This window comes from Clytia hemisphaerica, unplaced genomic scaffold (genome assembly GCF_902728285.1).
Source record: "Clytia hemisphaerica strain Z4C2 unplaced genomic scaffold, Clytia hemisphaerica genome assembly, whole genome shotgun sequence".
Lineage (NCBI taxonomy): Eukaryota > Metazoa > Cnidaria > Hydrozoa > Leptothecata > Clytiidae > Clytia > Clytia hemisphaerica.
In genome coordinates this window covers 1118571-1140538 of record NW_027103728.1, presented here as the reverse complement: position 1 = coordinate 1140538, position 21968 = coordinate 1118571, and the positions used below count along the sequence as shown (strand labels likewise).

General features: G+C 36.2%; 1 protein-coding gene across 1 annotated transcript; it reads left to right on the top strand.

Annotated features, from left to right (window-relative positions):
* The first annotated feature begins 1137 nt into the window (after nucleotides 1–1137).
* On the top strand, nucleotides 1138–21968 carry LOC136804947 (succinate dehydrogenase [ubiquinone] flavoprotein subunit, mitochondrial-like). The gene is made up of 17 exons (XM_067061479.1): nucleotides 1138–1156; nucleotides 1402–1585; nucleotides 6445–6516; nucleotides 12290–12451; nucleotides 12776–12848; nucleotides 13460–13695; nucleotides 14426–14574; nucleotides 14904–15028; nucleotides 15575–15645; nucleotides 16386–16483; nucleotides 17132–17327; nucleotides 17605–17802; nucleotides 18117–18209; nucleotides 18456–18554; nucleotides 19116–19259; nucleotides 20451–20564; nucleotides 21293–21968. The coding sequence occupies exons 2-17, from the start codon at nucleotides 1541–1543 to the stop codon at nucleotides 21377–21379; spliced, it is 1962 nt and encodes a 653-aa protein (XP_066917580.1). The 5' UTR covers nucleotides 1138–1156; nucleotides 1402–1540; the 3' UTR covers nucleotides 21380–21968.

Sequence of the window (21968 nt, the reverse complement as noted above, 5' to 3'; positions counted from 1 at the left end):
TTTTCTACTTTTTCCCCAAATTATCCAAAAAAGGCACCCTACGCCTACGGCTAGTTTCAAAATTCATTGCCGTAGAGTGCACACAGAGACATAGTGTACTACGAAGCGATAAACATGAGATATAATCTGGTACATAGTACCCTACGAAGGACTGATTTTCTCTAAGTATTTTGGGGATCTCCAGGCTATCTGACCAGCGGCGCATCCCCGTAACCCATTCCCGGGAACCCATTTTGCCCTCGTACCCCCCCCCCCCCGTTCACACCATTTGCAACCGTAAAGAGTATTATCCAGATTATCTAACGAGTTAACGAGCTCACTAATAACTTATTTCATTTAAAAAGTTAACAGGATTAAAAAATTCCAAGTTTTGTATTTTTTTGCGTTTATTTATAGTTATATACAGTTGAACTCATGTAATTCGAACTCCTATAATTCGAAAACTCACTTAATTCGAACAGATTCTGTGGTCCCCTCAGAATTTACCTTGGAAACCTTAGACCTTTACAAGAGAACTCCTATAATTCGAACCCATCATTACTATGAAAAATCATGTAAATCGAATTTTCGAACTTTTTTTCCGTTCCGCCCCCCATCAAGAAATTTTAATCATGTAATTCGAACAATTCGGATTTTCGAACTTTTTGAATTTTTGAAGCTGACAAACAATTGACAAACTCGACATTTTGTCTATCCACCCCCATCACACAAAATGAGATTGACGACGCGATCCAGACTCTAAAAAAGATGACCCTTTTCGATGGGTAATGTATGTAGTAAAGAGTTTATGTATTTGCACATGAGTTCAATCAACTGTATATAAATAACTATAAATAAACGCAAAAAAATACAAAACTTGGAATTTTTTAATCCTGTTAACTTTTTAAATGAAATAAGTTATTAGTGAGCTCGTTACTCGTTAGATAATCTGGATAATACTCTTTACGGTTGGAAATGGTGTGAACGGGGGGGGGGGGGGGGGGGGGTACGAGGGCAAAATGGGTTCCCGGGACGGTAAAGTGACTGTAGCGATTTGGAATAACCCGCAGTTCTGACCCGCAAAATCGAGGACGACGGTAAAGGTGCTGATTTACCGTCGTCCTCAGTTGGTCATGATCTAGTCAAATTAGAACCTTACCGTCTCCGCCGCTGAAAGGTTTGTATATTTTTCAATGAAGTTTATCAGTTTATGCCCCATTATATTTCATTCCAGAACTATTAGTTTTGGTTTTTTTAGCTACTTTTCATGGTCGTTTAGAAAATTTTGGTTTTACTTTTACATGTTAATCCTTGGACGCGAATTTTGACCTCAGAGATCATTACATAACTTTCTTGTGAAGCCTGATTTTTTCGTCTCGATTAGTAGCTGTTTTCTAATCAAAAGTAGGAAAATATTACTAGGTAAACGAGGCTTCTGAAAGAAATTACGTAAATTTGTCCAAACGGGTGAGCACAAGAGCACGTCTCGTCGAAGAAGTACAGAAAACCAAAAACGAAGCAAGACAAGACACTAAGAACTTGAATGATTTTTTAAAGAACGATGTTAGCAGCACACAAGGCATCAGTTTTAAAGAATTTCTCAAAGGTTTGTATATTTTTCAATGAAGTTTATGCCCCATTATATTTCATTCCAGACAGAACTATATATTAGTTTTGTTTTTTTTAGCTACTTTCATGCTTTCATCCATTTCATGGTCGTTTAGAAAATTCTTGTTTTACTTTTACTCCAGCTCGTCTGTTTATTTTTTTTCCATGTTTACGGCAGAATAACCCTTGAGTTTGAAATTTGAGTCACAGAAACTTAAAGAGTTGGACAACTTTGCTGACTAAAACCAGGCGGGCAGTTCGTTGTTTTGTCCGCTGTCAGCCCCCCATCCGAAACCTTTTGTCAGGTGTTAAATTTTCAAACTTCTAGACACTGGACAGGTGTTTTTGAAAAAATATATGCAGTGCACCGGCGGACGCATTGTCTGGTGTGTTCAAAAGTATCTTTATACGGCACAGGACTTTGTGTCCAGTGCAGTGACCAGTGTCCGTAAAGTCTGTCAAGTTAGATATTGCCAGTTGTGAGTGAGGTGAGGTTGGGCAGTTGGTGAGTTGCTCCCAAAATGCCCGACAACCAAAGTTTTTTTCATTTGGCCAGGCCCAATTGATTGTTTGGTTCGTGTCCTAAGTAGAAGCTTTGAAAAATGTGTCGGTCGGTCGGATGCGTTGCATCATGCTGAAGAGTTTACTGTCAGTTTGGTAAAATCCATGTGTTTAATTTATTATGAGAAATACCTTGCAAGTCATTGATGACGCAAGCAATTAACAAAAGAAAGAGGGTTCTTCAAATTAACTGATGGAAAACAGGGAATTTCCCCACAATCTGTATTAATTTATGCAAAATTAAACACATTTTTGACCACAAATAGGCCCATAACTTTTGATCTAGAGAAGTTGGGACTTTGGTGTGTAATACACTTTTGTGCTCAGTTTGAAGAGCTCTATCATGTGATATAGGTAAAATGTGTGCTCCACCGTTGTGCTTGTGTATAAAATTGTTTGGGAGGTAAAAAAACGCATTTTTGCCTGCGAGGGGTTAGGGAAAGTGGGATTTCAGCCGCCTCTAACTTTTGATAGCGATCTTCTTTTGGCAAAATATTTTCAGGGTGGTATAATATCATGAATAGATTGAGCATACTAAAATTTGAGGGGATTTTGTTTGACAGAACTTAAGAAAAGCTAAAAAAAACAACTTTCCCTAAGGAAACGCAGGCAATAACGGGTTTGTTTACCTCCAGAGACCAAACGTTGGAGAGCATCAAAATATGGTGTATTACTCTCATATGAATATTATCTTCACCAGGATTGACGAAGTTTGTGAAGTTGAAGCACACAAAGAATTGACTTTTTCAATCATCTGCGGTGGAGCGCAAGTTATCTGAAATTAGAATAGTCTAAGACACAATGTGAAATGAATTGTAGCAAACAATGATTGTTGATTTTAAAGTCTCGTTAAAAGTGCAAAGTAATTATCTTGAAATAAATGAACTAAAAATCAGTTAAAACGATTTATAGCTTCAAAAAAGTCACTTGTGCATTAAATGTAATGTGCTGTTTTTAATTCTCCTTTTGGGAAAACAAAATCTGCTATGACGGTAACGATTGATTCGTTTTTTATACTACTTTAAAATTGACAAGGAATTTATGATGTTCTATACCGTTTTGACTTTCTCTACGTCACAACTATGTGTAAGTACTTTAGTTTACATAATGAAAACACAAGGATTTTACCAAGCTGACTATAATCTTTATGATGCAACGCATTGGAGGACTTAGAGAATTTTTTTAAACTTTTTACTGTAAACTGCTCCAACTGGGGACAATTGGTGGAAACATAGGACTGTTGATATCTGGCCTGTATTTTAACTTGCTGTTAAATCTCTTTGACAACAAACTTGTTTTGATAACTCCACCAAGTTTATCAATCATACTTTCTGTCATAGGTACCGTAGAATCGTCTAATATCAACACCTCTCCTTTAAAGTTGACACCGGATCTGTAAAATAATCAAAACAAACCTTGAATTAAATTCTTGGTATCATTCTTATCAAACAACTTCATCCATCAATCTAGAAGTTCAGTAAACATTTAATGTTTAATGTTTACAATTCTTTCAATTAAAAAAACAGTCAAATTATAAGCAATTTTACAAAACATACGAAACATGAAACGCATGCAAACTTTCTCGTGCCCATCGTTAAAATTTTAAAACTTTATTAGGCTTCAAGTCACCTGATAAAAATAATTTGCGCGCTTAGTCATGCGACCCTGGTTTCCCCTTCCTTATTTATCACAAACACACACTCTAGGTGCCAAGAGGTGATGGCCAGTATGGAACCTGGTTCTTTTTATTATTTTCGGTTAATGGTAAAAAGGTCTACTAAAAAATTCCTTGCTTGCAAAACATTGTTTTGATTTGGATATATTTGTTGAAAGCATGCTACAGTACAGTAATTAGTTTTTTAGTGATGACTACATCGTTAAAGTTTTCTTTTCAAACATAAGTAATAACACTTCAAATTTCTCATATATCATGGCTTATAAGCAGGTCCTAGGTCCCCCCTAAGAATTTAGGTGCCCCCTAGGATTAAGGTGGCCCCTATTGGAAAAATATTCTAGGTGGCCCCTAAAAGTTCAAAAATCGAAAAAAGCTAAAAATTGAAATCGTAGATATACTTTTAGAAAAACTTTCTTTTTTGTCAAGTGTAATTAAATACAACAGTTTTAAAAGGATTTAGCCCCCAGTTGATTATGTAAAAAATTAGGTCCCCCCTAGCTCAGTAGGTGGCCCCTGGCCAAAGACTATTTGTAGGTACCAGTTGCCCTGAGACCTTTTAACCCCCCCCCTGCGAGCAGGGGGGGGGGTGAAGCCATGTAATATCAACAATCTGTGATGTGATAGGGAGAGTAGAATTTAGTGATTGATTGGTAACTTTGGTATGTTTTTGTTTATGTTTGATTTTATTATTTCAAAGGCCAGCCTACAGCTAGATGTCAAAATAACAAGACGCATGTCGATATTAGACTATTCTCAAATTCAGTTGAGCTACAATCTGACAATGTCTGTGTGTGTGTCTGTCTGTCTGTCTGTCTGTCACAAAAACTTTAGGGCAGCCTGGAGACTTCAAAAATGCTTGGATTTGGCTGAAATTTGGCACACTTGTTCCTTGGGTGAATATCTGGGGGTGTTTTTTTCATTTTTTGAAAATTTAGATTTTTGGGGCCTGGGGAAGAGTTTTTCGCCAAAACGAGGCTAAAACTTTGGGGCAGCCTGGAGACTTCAAAAATGGTCGGATTCGGCTGAAATTTGACACACTTGTTCCTTGGGTGAATATCTGGGGTGTTTTTTTCATTTATTGAAAATTTTGATTTTTGGGGCCTGGGGAAGAGTTTTTCGCCAAAACGAGGCTAAAACTTTGGGGCAGCCTGGAGACTTCAAAAATGGTCGAATTCGGCTGAAATTTGACACTTGTTCCTTGGGTGAATATCTGGGATGTTTTTTTGTATCTGTAAGTGTTTTTTTTCATTTTTTGAAGATTTTGATTTTTGGGGCCTGGAGACGAGTTTTTCGCCAAAACAAGGCTAAAGCTTTGGGGCAACCTGGAGACTTCAAAAATGTTCGGATTTGGCTGAAATTTGGCACACTTGTTCCTTGGGTGAATATCTGGGGGTGCTTTTTTCATTTTTTGAAAATTTTGATTTCTGGGGCCTGGGACAAGTTTTTCACCAAAATGAGGCTAAAACTTTGGGGCAGCCTGGAAAATTGTCGTATTTAGCTGAAATTTGGCACACTTGTTCCTTGGGTGAATATCTGTAAGTGTTTTTTTTCATTTTTCAAAAATCTTGATTTTTGGGGCCTGGGGACGAGTTTTCCGCCAAAACGAGGCTAAAACTTTAGAGCAGAGCCTACAGGCCTAAAAAATGGTTGGATTTGGCTGAAATTTGGCACACTTGTTCCTTGGGTGAATATCTGGGGGTCTACAATTGGGCCTATGAATAATTTGAAGCCACTGAAGTTGAGCCCAGTGCGTTGCGCACGTTTGACTATTTAGATATTTGATTCAAATTTTAACTACTTTGGAGGTTAGGCGAAATGATGGCGGAATTGCCATCCCTTGATTTGTCAGATAGTCCCAAGTTGAAGGTAATACTTTACCCCGGTTCGAACCTACGACATGTTTCAGATTACAAACCATGTAGTCTATTCCACTGGGCCACGACACTGCTTTTTTTCAAAATGGAAAGCTATTATATAGTGACATCAGGGTTTTCCAGGAAGAATTAATAGGAGAGTGACAAAACTTCCACGTAATGAACATAAGGCGCGTGAAGCAGGCGAAATTTCATAGAAAACGCTCTAAAAAATATTTTTACAGAATCATAATATAATTGATGCGCGCATTTTTCTGCTCACCAACTGAGCAAGTTTACCTTTGAGTAAAATTTCAGCCTCTTTAAGTTATCAAAGAGTACCATATTTGATTTTTCTAGAAGCCTTTTTGGAATGTGATGAGGAATCATGAGGGTTCATACCCCTCTGTAAGCTATCTCAGGAAATAAATAACAAATTTTGGTTGGTTGATTACCGTCATTTCACATAAGGTTCCCGTTCACACACTAAGATTTTTTTGACTTTTCTAGGATTTTTAAGCTATAATGCTAGTTTCTTCTTTAGGACAGAACAATAAAAAAAATAGGATCAAATCTTGTAAAAAAATTTAAAAAAATGTTACAAAACAGCTTTATTTTGAAGCTAATTTTTCAACTATCACCATCTGGTTGAAAGCCAAGGTAGAATCTTTTTTCAGTTAGTAATTACCTTGCTCATACTTTTCATGCTGACAATAATGTAAATCAATCTGAATCTATAATATTAATGATAACTTTATTTGTTTTAAGCTTGCACCATCATGTACAAGAGCTTTCCATTTCACCGTCAATGATAAAGCCGGAGACACTTCTAGTGCAGAGGTAAGCATTTAAATTTGACCAAATATTTTTCCTATTTAAAAAAAAGAGTAGAGAAAACAACAACAGCAGTAGTATTTTCTTTCTCAAATTTAGGAATACTGTGGTCCCAGGTGTGGTCAAAAAAGACTTTTCACTATTTTAAAGCCTCATTTTATAAATACATTTTATTAAAATAGCCATCAGCCATCGGCTGTTGAAATGAACTTACTGTCCAATGCAAAGTTATGTAATCAGTAATAATGTAATCAATGGTTACTTTTGAATGAAACAATACCCCCTAGGCCCAAAAAAAGTCCTGCAAGACATAGCCCCCCTTTTTTTCTGCTGAGGGGATTTTTTTTCAAAAAAGTTTGCAAAATAGGGGGGAGGAAAAGGAAAAATGGAAATCCAGGGGGAGGATTTCAAAAAGGTGCAAGAAAATTTTTCTGGGGGGGGGGGATTTTCAACTTTTTAACATAAAGTCTTCTGTCACCTTTCTAGTTCTTTGTACAAATGCATGTTTTTTCCTCAAATCACATTGCATTTAAGCATTTAAGCAAGGGTTTTTAATTACAGGTGCATGTACCTCAAAATGACACAGTACCTCAAAATGTACAAAGTTAAAAAATGCGTTATTTCAGAGTTACTTATCTTTTTGAAAAAGTAAACATATATTATGTAAGCCAACAACTTCCTCCCTATAAGCCTCCCTGTCTTCACTCTCTGTGGTGTATAACATATCTTTGGTGTAAATTTAGGCTTCATTTTCTACTTTTTTTTACTTTTTCTAGCCTGAAAATAAAAAAAAATATTCCTTTCATTAACTGCTCAAAACTCATACACATTTCAACTTTGCAAAAGTTATAAAGAAAGTATTGCATCGTAGTCACACTATGAAATTTTAAAAATTTTAAAATGGTTTTTAACAATAGAGCTTCTCAATAGTGCTTTTTTCTATTAGTTTTTCAGTTTATTTTTCTCTTACCAGGAAATTAATAAACAAACTCATTCAAACTTTTTGACCTTTTACATTATGGACACCGTATCAAAAGCACTACTTCTGCTCCTTTTCAAGCACTATCAAAAGAAGCATAAAAAACGACGTTTTAGCAAAATTTGTTTCAAAAACGCAATATCCCATCATCGCTCGTTAACTAGAAGATTCTTTTTGTCATCCATCATGCGTACTTCTTTGCTACAATTAAGAGTTCGTAGAGCACGTTCGTTATGGGCTTACCCCAGACAAGAGTTTTGGTTTTCGCGTATGCAGGCAGATCAGATTTTTAATCATTTTTGGCGTAACGATTTTCGAATGTCACGGGAGACCTTTCTGTCGTTAGTAGCACTTGTTCGGCCAAGATTAGAAAAACGTGACACACAGTTACGCAGAGCAATACCCATAGAAAAAAGAGTAGCGATTGCTTTATGGAGGCTGGCAACTGGAAACTCCTTTAGGACCGTCGCAAAAACATTTGCCGTTGGAAGCTCAACGGCAGTACAAATAACAAAGGAATTTTGTTTAGAACTAACGAGACTCTCCCAAAGGTTTATCAAATTTCCTCAAACAAGAAGAGATACTGCTAAGGCGATAGAAGAATTTAAGATGAACTACCAAACCGAATTTCCCCAGGTAGTTGGCGCTTTGGATGGAACTCACATCCCAATATCTGCTCCCAGTGTTGAATCGAAAGCTGACTATTACAGTAGGAAACAGTGCTACACAGTATCAGTACAAGGTTTAGTTGGGGCAAATTTAATGTTTTTAGATGTTGCAACGGGATTTCCAGGTAGTTGTCACGACGCTAGAAACCTTCGAAACTCCTCACTCTTTAGAAGGGCCGAAAATCAAGAAATTTTGACGAAACCTATTGACGTAATCGATGATTCAGAAATAAGACCCCTTGTCCTCGGAGACGGTGCCTATCCCTTACTATCATGGCTAATCACACCACACCAATTCGGACCAGGGTTAACAAGAGATCAACGTGTTTTTAACCGAAAATTATCGAGTGGTCGGGTTCATGTCGAGAGAGCATTTGGAATCTTAAAAGCTCGATGGAGAATCTTACTCAAACGACTTGATAATAGGATTGAAAATGTCGCTGCTGTGACAATCGCCTGCGTCACTCTACACAATTTTTGTCAAATGAACAATGAAACTTATACAGACGAGGATGGTGTTCTCGAAAATATTTTGAGACAAGAGAGACAGTCAAGACAAAGAAGACGGCAGAATTATGATCGAAATCCTAATGGAAATACTTCTCGTATCTCATTAACCAACTATTTAAATCAATAAACGACATGTCAAAAGAAAAACTATGATAAAAATCCTAATCTGGGCTCCCAGAATACTGTCCGTGACAAGTGATCGAAGTGACAAGTGCCAATTCGTGTCAATGTAAAATTTCAAAAGATACTACTGCGTACTACTGTAATAATACCGTTTTTAACAAAAGAATTTTTCTGAACTTAAAAAAGTTATTTGTTGTTGTTGTTATTGTCTTTATTACCGGCAAATATCTTTCCAAATTGTAAGAAAAACTCTCTTTCTTTTTCTTTGTCTTTGGCTTCAGCCTCAAGCTGTTTTTGGTGCATTGATAGTTGAAATTTTTGAAAGTTTTCTTCACTTCTCTCAAAAACTTTAATTTGCTCCTTTTGCATTTCGATAAGCTGTTCCTGGAATGTTTTCGGTTTTTCTTTCTTTGGAACTTTCTTGGCGGAATGTTTACGCACGTCAGTTTCTAACTGTTTCACATATTCTAGTGAACTATCTAAGTCATCTTGTGTCTCGTTTTCTTCGATAAGTTTTCTCTTGATAGCTGAACTTGCACTGCAAGGTTCAATGCCCGACGCATCATCTTTCTCAACTGCTGGTGGTGTGGTTACATCAAAGTTCTCAGAAGGCTCTAACTCGTTTCCTGCGCCGACTTCAAAAAATTCAGGTAGATTTTCAACATCTCTGTCGGATAACACTTTGTCAATATCATCAAAATATTCACACTTTTTAACAGCGGCTCCACCAGTTGATTCGTTCATGAGCTTTTTGCATTTATGATATTTGTCTTTCATTCCCCATATCTTTTGCTTGCATTGATTTAGATTTTTCGGTTGTCCATGCTTTGAAACTTTTTTCACGATGTCCGGCCAAACCTGGTTACAGCGACTTGATTGAATTTCGTTGAAATTTTCGCACCATTGCGTGATTAGTATATGTTTTTGTGTTTTGGTGAAACGAATTTTCTTTGGTTCAGGTTGTGTTTGAGGAGCTTGGTGGTGTGGAACGACTTGTTGTGGAAACATTGGAGGTACCATTTGCTGAGGTGGAAAGGGTTGCATCGGCGGCATTTGTAAAGATACCATTTGTTGTGATGCCATTGGTGGCATTTCGTTAAGGTGACTTGGTACAGGATAATACGTAGGTTTGTAACCTGGACCACAATAATTGTTATAATTCATTTTGCTTCGCTTCACAAATTCAACACTTTGCACACAGAAACAGTGCACAGCTTTCTTTGAAATGATTTGTGTGGAGAGAAATCTTCTCACGTTTATTTATATCACCACACCCACCCCATTATATTCTGTATGAATAATACACTACTTCTTTTATGGAAACAATGAAATCAACCAGATAGCATTTTGCATTTTTCTGAGAGGTCCTTTGTTTTGAAATTCAAAACAGAAAAGAGGAGCTCGGGGGCACCTCGAAAATTTTTTAAAATTTAAACAATAAAGTCTTTTGTGTCTGGCTTGAGCAAGAGAAGAAAAAACTCAAAACTTTTCAGACCGGAATTGATTTGAGATCGTAACTGAAAAGAATTTTGCTTCTACCTATTGTTATCCGATTTTATAAAAAGTAAAATCTCTAGTGTGACCACAATGTTGGCTGCTAATGATTATAACAACACTTCTGTATACTCATTTATGAACCCTTGGGTATTAAAGTTCAAAAGTATCAAACTGGTATTTGCGAAATATTATCCTTTCTGGAGTTCTATTTTAAAATCTATTGTACATTTTGAGGTAACTGCTTTGTACATTTTGAGGTACCTGCTTTGTACATTTTGTAGTGTTTCTAATGTACTGAATAAGATTAAGTTCAATGTTTCTGTATGGGAATGGCAATAATTTAGAACAAAAAAACCGATGCAAAATTTCTTTTTCTTAGCAGTCATGGATTATGAAATATGACTACAGATGTATTTGTACATTTTGAGGTACGCATTGTGCAAACATATGTCAACTTTGAAGGGTTGTGATAGACATAAAAGAGTAACAAAAATGATAACACAGGAAGAAAAACCAATACATAGGTCAACCTAAAGAAGAAAAAAGTGTTTAATTTAGGCTTTTGTGTAAAGAGATATTGCAATTAAAAAATATTTGTATATTTTGAGGTACATGCACCTGTAGATTAGCAATTTCTTTTTCTCTTGTGACATTTTTTAAAGAACTACATTTTGCAATGCAAATGTCAAAGGTGCATAAAAATTAATTGCTTAGATCCAGGTCGTGAAAAGGGGCCCTTGTAAGAGAAAAAGGGGAGAAGAGAAAAATTTGAACATTTCTTGAGAGGAAAAAGACAAAAGGGGAAAATTGGGAAAAGGATATTTTATTTTCAGGGGTGAAATATGACAACCGGGCAGTCTAAAGGCCAGGAGGAAACTATGCAAAAGCTAAAATCACTACAATCAGCACCAAAATATGTTGGCAATTTTGGGTACTTTAAAGGGGAACTCAACAAATTTGTCATTTTCATTTTTTTTCCTGAATTTTGGTAATATTAAGTATAACAATGAGAAAGAAAGTCCAATATCTCAAATAAAAATCTTGAAAAAACTCTTAACTTCAGTTAAAAATATGTTCAAAAAATCACCCCTTTCTATTTAAAAAAGTGCGACTTTTCTTTGGATTATGACGTCCAGTATTCAGAAAACAGAACAAATTCAGTTATGACTACAGTATGTTTTCAGAGTTCTGTTTTAAATAAGAAATAATTACATAGAAAAGTATTCCTGGTAAATTGTGGGTGATTTAGCTGAATAACAATAAAAAATCCAACAGAAAACACAAAAATTTAGTCACAAATCCTCTACTGAAAGGCCTGTCTTCACTGATTTTTAGCCTGAGAAGATAAGCATCTTTGGCTTTCTGAATAGCTGTGTCATAAAACAGATGAAAGTGCGTCTTTTTTATTTGATAAATATTTCATTTTAGTAGAGGGGAGCCTCTTTTTAAAAGCTTATTAATAAACAAATTTTTAGAGTGAAAGGAGAGTTGCAACCTTGAAATTTTGAAATTTATCGTTGAAACAAACCATTTCAAGATAGAAACAAAAAAATCCAAAATTTGTTGAGTTCCCCTTTAACGTTTTTCAAAATTTCAAGGTTGAACTTGAAGCAAGAATTACTGTTTCAGTATTTCCACTTTGCTTCACCGATCGGATCTTTTGATTAAGTGGCTTCCAGGCTATTATTCTCTGCCTTATTGGAACATTGTTGAGCCTTTAGATCCTGAGATTTTAAGGTCCTAAGTTTTAAGTCTAAAGCGTTTAAACAAACTCAGAGTTAAAACTCTACTTTCCAACCGTACCTTTAAAGCACTTAAAATCACTTGCGGTTTTCAAATTTTGAGGGAATTCCCCTTTTGTGCCAAATATTTCGCCGCCGATTGTATCAAAAAACAAAAATGCTGCAAAACAGGCTTAAGACAGGTCCACTATGCACTATTATTATATAGATCATAGTTTTCAATTTATTTTTATCATAGTATTTTGATTCTCATTTTGTAGCTAAGTCGCCAATACCCTGTTGTTGATCACACTTATGATTGTGTTGTTGTTGGAGCTGGAGGTGCTGGACTTAGAGCTGCCTTTGGTTTAGCAAATGCTGGATTCAAAACAGCATGTGTAACAAAACTTTTCCCAACAAGATCACACACTGTAGCTGCACAGGTAAGATTGTGCTGAAAATTCAATTTTTGTCGGTATATAATTATAAAAGAAAAAGGTAACAAAATAGAATCAAAGTCAATTTTCTGAGACATTAAAAAATTACTTGTATCTGTTTTGTTTTTAGATGTATATTACTACTTTGGTATATTACAATAATTTATAATGATTTTTGTGTTTGAGTATATGTGGACTAACTACTATACATTAAAAAAAACTTTTCCATGGCCGCCTGCATGACTTCTTTTCTTGACCCAGTGGATCAGAAACAGACATTTTCTAGAGTTGGACTGTCACACTATCGCTTGTATTTCACTTTATTAATAGGGTGGTATCAATGCTGCGCTTGGAAATATGGAAGGAGATGATTGGAGATGGCATATGTATGATACTGTAAAAGGTATGAGTCTTTGAGTCTTGAATATAATATTCTTGTAGCATTATGAGGCTGAACTTTTAAAAAAAATGTTAATTTACTGTCACCAGATCAACTATATCTTGAATCCCTTTTTTAACCAAAAATATATTGCTTTTATGAAGTATTACGTGTAAACAGACTGTTAAAGCTTTCCATAGACAAAAATTTCATTTCATGACAATGAAGTCTTTTTACTGAAGTACCAACCCACTTCCAAAATCTAGGGTATGGTGAGTGACAAACTAAAAAATTTTAATGTCCAGCAAACATTTACATTTTCAGTATCCTTCAAAACCATAGTATTGAGCAGTGAGCAGTGCAAAACCCAGTGGTAATAAAAAATAAACAGTTTCCAATGATCCTAATATTTGTGAGACCATCTAATATGCAAAGGATTAGACCTGTTTCAGTCCAACCAAAAAGTACTGAGCGCTCAAATTTTTACTAAAATGTGCACCTTAGAAAAAAGAAACATTTTATATACTTTCGTCTGCTATAATTGTGGGATACTTTTGTAAATGTAAAAGAAGATAGAAAGTATATAATAATTTATCTGTTCTTATCTAAGCCATGGCTTTCTTCTCTAATTCTAGGTTCTGATTGGCTCGGAGATCAAAACGCCATCCACTACATGACTCGTGAAGCACCAGCCGCTGTATACGAATTAGAAAATTACGGTATGCCATTTAGTAGAACAGAAGAAGGCAGAATCTACCAACGTGCTTTCGGAGGACAAAGTTTAAACTTTGGTAAAGGTGGACAAGCTCACAGATGCTGTGCTGTTGCTGATAGAACTGGACACTCTTTGTTACACACACTTTATGGACAGGTATTTCTTGAACATTTGGGTTGATCCAACCCACTGACCTTTATATATCCCTGGTTACTCAATACCGGCCAAGTAAAATATTATGATCAGAGTTTTTTTGAAATTGGTACCCGCGGAGAGAGCGCTAGAGCTAGTTTCGCTTGTGCACTAATGATGTAACGCTGTTTGTCGCTAGGCAAAGTTTCAAACACTGCAATGGCTTCTTCTCGGGTACCAATTCCAAATAAACTCCTATCAAAGATGGGAGATATAGCTTGGTCCAGGGATATATAAAGGTCAGTGATCCAACCTTTATCTTACTCTAAGGTCTTAAATTTTAAAGGGTTCCGAAACTTTAAATGGGGGGTCTGAAATTGTACCTCTAAAAACTCCAAAATAATAAGAATTATAAAAATATGACAATGCTATTTAGAGAAATTACCAATGTTTTGATAGCTGAAAATGTTTTGAAAAATAATAACGGATAGGAGTCCACAAGGTTTTCGAAAATCAATTACCAGGGGAGACATACTACAGATTTGTCATTTGCGGTGTACCTTCTTGTAGCCATATCAATCCTCTGCAAAAGCAGTTACTTTGTATTTCGTTTCACTGTCAAATATTTATTTTTTACCGAACGCAGTTGCTTTAGATTGCACCCAAGTACTTTACAAAGTATCTTGATTCCACCTTGATTCCGAAGAACTACAAAACTTCTATTTCACAGGTTTCATTTTCTCTTATTTTGTAGTCACTTCGCCATGACTGTAATTATTTTATCGAATATTTTGCTATGGACTTATTGATGGACAAAGGAAGATGTCTTGGTGTTTTGGCTATGAACTTGGAAGATGGATCTTTGCATCGAATCAAAGCCAAGAACACCGTTTTAGCTACAGGGTATGTTCAAGTTTTGTTTTGGCATTAACATATTTGGTACATTCTAAACCCTTGAGGCCGGTCTCCACTTTCGCGCGACATGAGCGGAAACTTTTTGATGTTCTTGTAAGGTCATTGGTCGATTGAAAAATGAAGCAATTCCATTGTTCAAAATTGACGTAACGGATGAAAAAAGTAGAACTTCCTTCAACTTTTTTTTTTGTTCGCGCGAAACTTTTTATGACGTAATCTTTTCTTCAGACAAAAAGACCGGCCTTTAATATCCTTCAAGAACAAAAACTGCCATAAGAGTGTGCTAGTATTTTCATGTCTTTATTTTCCATTTCCAGAGGTTACGGACGTGCTTACTTCTCCTGCACCTCAGCCCACACTTGTACTGGTGATGGCACAGCAATGGTCACAAGAGCAGGACTCGCCAACGAAGACATGGAATTTGTACAATTTCACCCCACTGGTGAGTATTTAAGTATTTTAGTAAGATAAATCCCAAATACACCTACACGACATGTCTCAATTTATTCAACGTGCTAAGTTATTCATTTCAGACGGATTTCTGGCATATTCCAAAGTATTTCTTGTTGCCAAAACTGGGAAAATTTGAATCCGCGAAAAAATTTGCAGTACCTCAAACTGCAAAAATGAAAGAAAGAGAACCCATTTAGCAACATGCTTTTTCTTTTTTTTACACTCAATTTTTGATAAGAATTATAGAAAAGATTGATTGAAACTTAAACAAAATAGAAGACTAATAAGTGGTATGTGGCAAATTAGTGCTATGCACACCCATGTTTTCACTGGAGCACTTGCTGGAATAGACCTGGCTAAGAATCCTTTGACGTAGCCAAGGTTCTAAGCTAGTAGTATAATTTTGGCTTTAAAAGATATATACTTAGCTTAGTTGCAAACAAATTCTGTAAAAACGTGCTTGCATAAAAGGTAAGAACAAAATTCTGAAAAATTAACATTTCACTGCCTTCTATATATTTCTTTAAACGTTCAGGAATTTACGGAGCTGGATGTCTGATTACTGAAGGAAGTCGCGGTGAAGGCGGTATTCTTATCAACAGTGAGGTTCGTACTCATAGCTTTTTTTTTTTAATCTAAATTATCTTTTGGAGACTGTTTAGAAGAAACAGTATCTATTCAAGTGATATAATTTTTGGATGGATTATAGTTTTCGAATCAGCCTCACCTTATTTCATTCAGTTCCATAGTAGGGGTTTTAGGGACCAAAATAAATTAGGATTTTCGAATTTTTTCGCAAAAGAGCCTAAAAATCGCGATAAAAATTAATCCACGTGGAATTTTATCCACAAAGTATTCAAAATGCAGAATATCTTTAATCCTAAAAGTAAAAGGAGTCATTTGTAATTCCTTTAAGGAGTCGCTAAGCTGTCTCGGACTCAAATATACTTACATTCATTCATTCATTCATTCATTCTTTCATCTTGAATACAGCATGCGATAAAATTGAGATCTTTTCGATCGAGTGTCGTGCTTACTTGCTTACGTGCTTACGTGCCTTCTTGCTTCACGATACCTTTTTTTATAAAAAGCCTCTATTAATATTGATCAATATCAGCAGAAGGTCGAAAAAATCCTTATGCAACGAAAATTTGTTCTCCTTGAAAATTTTATTTGACTTTGTCACTAACCAAACATAGGTAGAATATAAGTCTCCTTTCGAGAATAGGGCCTTGTTAACAACTTCAAGGGCCTCGCGCAACTACTGGTAAACGCTCAAAAGCAATTTCGTGTGAAATCTTCAACCTAGACACAAGATATTGGAATTAAAAGTTGTTTTAATCTAGGGTGAAAGATACATGGAACGTTACGCTCCAACCGCCAAAGATTTGGCATCCAGAGATGTTGTTTCTCGATCAAGCATCATGGAAATCCGTGAAGGACGGTGAGTACACAATATTATTTTTATAAGCTACTCCCACTGACCTTTATATATCCCTGGACCAACCTATACCCGCCATCTTTGATTGGAGTTTTTTTGGAATTGGTACCCGAGATGAAGCCATTGCAATGTTAGAAATTAACGTCTAACGGCGCTACATCATCAAAAGTATTCGGGGGAACGTAGACCTAGCGCTCTCGATGCATTTACACCACTATCGAGAGGGTAAAACTTAAAAAAAAAACTCTGATCAAAGATTTTGCTTTGCAGGGATTGAGATACTTGATCCAGGGATATGTAAAGGTCAGAGGCTACTCCAATTTTCGGGTCAGGCCTGGGTTTGCTTAGCATTCTTGTTCAATTTTAAATTCTGGTCGTCAACAGCTGGATTCGAATGTTTTGAAATTCGAACCTTTGAAAATTTAAGGTAGGTTTGAAAACAACATGACGGACGACTCGCCTACAAAACTGGACACATTTTCACGGGAAATCTGTCAGCAGTTAGTTAGCCTATCTAGTAGTGTTTAAAGAAATGTAATATTTGCTGGGCTCCTTCATGACGGGAACCGAGATCTAGTTCGAATTATATCGAACAATGGAAGCTCGGATTAGCGAGAGTACTGTATTTTTGTTTTCTTCTTTTTCATACAGAGGTGTTGGACCTGAGAAGGACCACGTTTATCTTCAATTGTCTCACTTGCCTCCAGAAGTCTTGAAGGCTCGATTACCTGGCATCTCAGAGACTGCCATGATTTTCGCCGGTGTTGACGTCACCCGTGACCCTATTCCCGTGTTACCGACTGTTCATTATAACATGGGCGGTGTTCCAACCAACCATCTCGGGCAGGTTCGTCTCTTGTTGTTAAATTGATCAATATCTGTGTTTTTAGTTTGAGCATTTCTATAATAAAACCATAAATAACAACTATAGCCAACTCCAAACTCCATGAAAATATAAGCTGTTAGATTTCCGTTGTCATTTGTATATTCTTTGGATACCAGTAATATAGCTTGGGTTTTCTTTTGCTTCCCACATATAGTTATATGGTCAAGTCCATCTTGAACCAATAGACCATTTATTTAAAGATTGTGCTATTTTTACGCTATTTTTTTTTCTGAAACAGGTGCTCGACCACAAGAACGGTGAAGACGTCCTCATTGAAGGTTTATACGCCGCTGGTGAGGCCGCCTGCGCTTCCGTCCACGGTGCTAACCGTCTCGGTGCAAATTCCTTGTTAGATTTGGTCATCTTTGGCCGTGCATGTGCTCTGGATATCGCCTCTAAACACAGTCCTGGAGACAAAATTCCTGATTTGCCAGCTGTAAGTCTATCTCTTGTATCACTTGTTAACTTGTTATCACTATCGCTTGTTAATTTTTCGAAAATTTCCTTTTCTCTACGCAGTAACGTCTATTCCACTTTGCTTTGCGACTTTTTCGAATGTTTCGAAGCTCTTGCAGTAGCGAAAAAATCGAATTTGCGCTTGAAAGGTTTCTCATTTTCGAAAATCGTCAAAGTGGAACTCACTAAGAAACAAGATGAAAAATCCCGGTTCTGAGTGAGGTGCTCGCCGCTAGTACAGGGTTATCCATGTTGTATATCCATTCTATCCTATTTATTCTCTCGTTCTCCCAGAACGCCGGTGAAGAATCAGTAGCCAACATGGACAAATTGAGATTCTCCAATGGACGTACTCCAGTTGCCAACTTGAGATTGAAAATGCAAAAGGTACTTCGTTCTACCAATTTTTATCTTTTTGTTTGATGATACGAGGAAAAAGTGGTCAAAATTGTTTGGTTTAACAATGTACAGTATTCGGTCTCCTACATTTTATTGATTTTCTTCAGTTTGCAGAGTTGTAACCATGAACGTCGTGAAATTTTACGGTGCATAAAGGTAAGGTTATGACGACTTGAAGTTTAATTCATTCCTGATTGGTCCTTTAAAAATCAAGACTATTTTTTCTCTTTCCAGGCTATGCAAAATTACGCTTCCGTGTTCCGTACTGGAGAAATCATGAAAGAAGGATGTGAGAAGATTTATGAACTTTACGACGAAATGGAAGATTTGAAAGTATGTTGTGTTGTTTATTTACAGTTGACCCTCTCCCTGATTCGATCTCCAAGGAACCAAAAAATTTTATTCGAAGTAAAGTAGGATTCGAATTGCAGAGAGCATTTTACACTACTTTCAAGCTGAGGGGGAGGGGCAATGTTTAGTTCGAATTACAAAAAAAATCGAATTACAGAAAGATTCGAATTATAGAGGTTCGAATAAGAGAGAGTCGAATTAGAGAGAGTCTACTGTATTTCGAATTTTCAATGGAAATGGTGGACAAAATCTTGTTAAAAAATGTTTTTTTAGCGGTGAAAATTTTACTTTTTGCTCTTAAACAGCTGCCAAAATTATTTGAGCATGCAACTTCTCTTTTCGTTTTTTGTCGATGTAAAGGAAGAAGTTTCTTTCTATCTAAACCAAAGGTTTTCCTACTTTTCATCCAGGCGAACCATTTAGAAACTTCTCTCAAGGGAATAAAAACAATTGCACTTGTATGGTCCTAAAAAAAGTGCACACTTGAAATGCATAAACCTAAAATAAAATTCTAAACCAATTCTCCATCATTCTTCTGTCTAGTTATACGATCGTGGTATGATATGGAACAGTGACTTGGTCGAAGCCCTCGAACTTCAAAACTTGATGTTAAACGCAGCCCAAACCATCGTTTCTGCTGAAGCACGAGAAGAAAGCCGAGGCGCCCATGCTAGAGAAGATTTCCAGGTAATAAAGAATTCTGATAAGAACGCATGTTAGTCCGTTCTAACCAAAATACGCATCTTCCAGGCAAAATTTAGCATTAATTACCCGTTGTTCCGTCGATGTCTCGTGACAATACTGTATGAATAGTTCCATTTATACTGAGACGGAAAAATCGTCTGAGAAGAGTAGTTTGTAAAATGTGATCCGTGGAGGAGATCCTATTTATTGAAACATGAATGGAAAGTACACTCCTACATAATGCTCACTTTCTAAATTACTAGTCTCAGACAAATTAATCGTCTCAGTATAAATAGAACTAATGTAAACATGGGCGAGTTCATGTACCTATGTTTGAGTCTTTTTGTGAGAGGGAGACGGAGTTTCTGATTCGTCTATATCCTGACCAGCTGAGGACGACGGTAAATCGGCATTTTTAAAGTCCTCGATTTTGCGGGTCAAAACTGAGCGTTATTCCAAATCGCTTCAGTCACTCCGTTTTCCTCAAGCATGCTAATGCATTAACTCGCTATGGTTATCTATCTAGGGGAAGTTGATTGGAGTTAATAGGCAAATTAATCGAAGTAATCAAGTGATTCGATTCGATTCAATTCGACTGATTCTTAGTTAGTAAACCTTCTTGGTTCGGATATCGTTATCGACTGTATTGGCTTCCCATGTTATCTATCTACTTTTTCTTTATAAGAACATCTACAATCTTTTAAACCTCCGGATGTTCTTCATATCTGAGTTTTAAGCCTAAAGAATGTGTTTTCGCCATTTTGCGAGTACTTCTGTCCTTTCCCTGAAAAACCGGGTATTATTGAGTCCACAAACCTTAAAAAGACCTTAGCTTGTTTTTATTATTTTGGCTATCGAAACCTTTAGTTCGTATGCAATTTTTTCTCTTGTAAAAAAACGTGTAGATCAAATCAGGTAGTGAGGTTTTGTCAAAGCTTCGCGAACACAGAGATACTTTATCCCTTTGAAACGAAAGCTTAAAGATTTTATCAGGACAGTGTCTGTCTATTGTTTTATTATGCTGATATAAACAAAAAATGTTCTCTTTGACCAATCTCTCTCCACATTGTGTCAATTCCATGTGAAAAAGGTTGTGAATTTAAAATAGACAAGAAAGCAAAAGATATCACTCTTATTTAAAAACAAAACCTTAATACTTAAGGCTCCTTGTACATTATCCTTTCTTCACCAAAGGACCGTATCGACGAGTATGATTACAGTAAGCCAATCGAAGGACAAACAATGAAACCGGTCGAACAACACTGGAGGAAACACACTCTCTCGTACCAAGATGCTGTCACTGGAAAGGTGGGTACCATTGCATTGACCTTTAAAAACCTTGGACCCAGACAAAATTCCAAGCACTTCTGCCAGTGACCGTTTTTCAGTTTAGTAATTGAGTTTCGGCCAACTTGGTAACCACTTAGAGCAATCAATGAAATTTGTCTCAAGACCCATTAGAGGCCTCCATGAAAAGTTTTACCATTTCAAAAGAACTATCAAAGATTTTGGTTTTCCGGGAATGAAAAGCTGCCTCCAGGGTTTATATAAAGCTCAGTGGTCGGTTGAAATATATTGAGAATTCCGGTTATTTTAACGTTTTTCGACATTTAAAGTTCCGACTATTTTTATAGTTTTTGAGACGGTTCCCCTCAATCGGTTTGTGTCACTTATTTTACCAAGAAATTAGAACACCAAATTTATTAAGTCATCATACTTCCAAGAATTTCAAGGGCATTTTCTTGTGTCTTTTTATGCTATCTTTTTTATAGTGTCTATACTACTCCCTACATTAGGGAGGGGCCTTGGATTTTGGTGAAACTAAGACAAGGTTGAAAGTTTGATTTTCCTAGAGGGAGGAGGGGTCGCTAGTTAGGGGGTCTTCCTACCTAAGGGGGGGGGCCAAAATTTCTACCTAAGGGGGTGTTCGTTCCTCGAGGGTCTTGACCCCTCTAAAAGCTATGCCTTAGATTTATAAATGTGTTTTCCTGTTTTAGAGACACATTTACTAATGAAGTTACTATTTGTCCATTCAGGTTACGCTTGGTTATCGACCAGTTATCGACGAAACTTTAGACGATAACGAATGCGAAAGTGTCCCACCAGCCGTTCGTTCCTATTAAGGAGAAAAGATAAGAACTGTCGCAGGATTTCATATGCAGAAGAGAAGTTTAAAAAAATTATATTCTCAAAGATATTTATTTGAAAAAGGACACATAAAACTGCTCGATTATATGTTATCAGACGACAAAAATATATATTTCGGATGAAATTTTGTTCAGGAATGCACAATTCTTAGCTTAAGAGGAAATACAGTATGTTTCTTGTGAAAGAGTAAACATCTTTTCGTAACAAATCCACAGATAATATTATTAAAATCGATTTGGCTAAAATGTGTTCATTCATTCTTTAGTATGAAGTCCCTTCGCTGTGCCAATTTTTGGTTGGTTAATAAAAATTCTACTCAGCTAAAGTGGATTCAATTTATCGTACTATTTTGATTTGTTGAATGACTTTTACAGAGGGTGGAATTGAAATATTTTGAAAATGAGAAAATAAGAATGTCATAGTGTAAATATATTTTTTAAAACAATAATAATAATTTGATGAACTGGTATTATTACTCTGGTATTATTTTTTATTTTTAATGACTTGAGTCTTTTTTTTGATATCTAAAGAAAATTCTTGTTCAATCATTTACCTTAAAAGTAA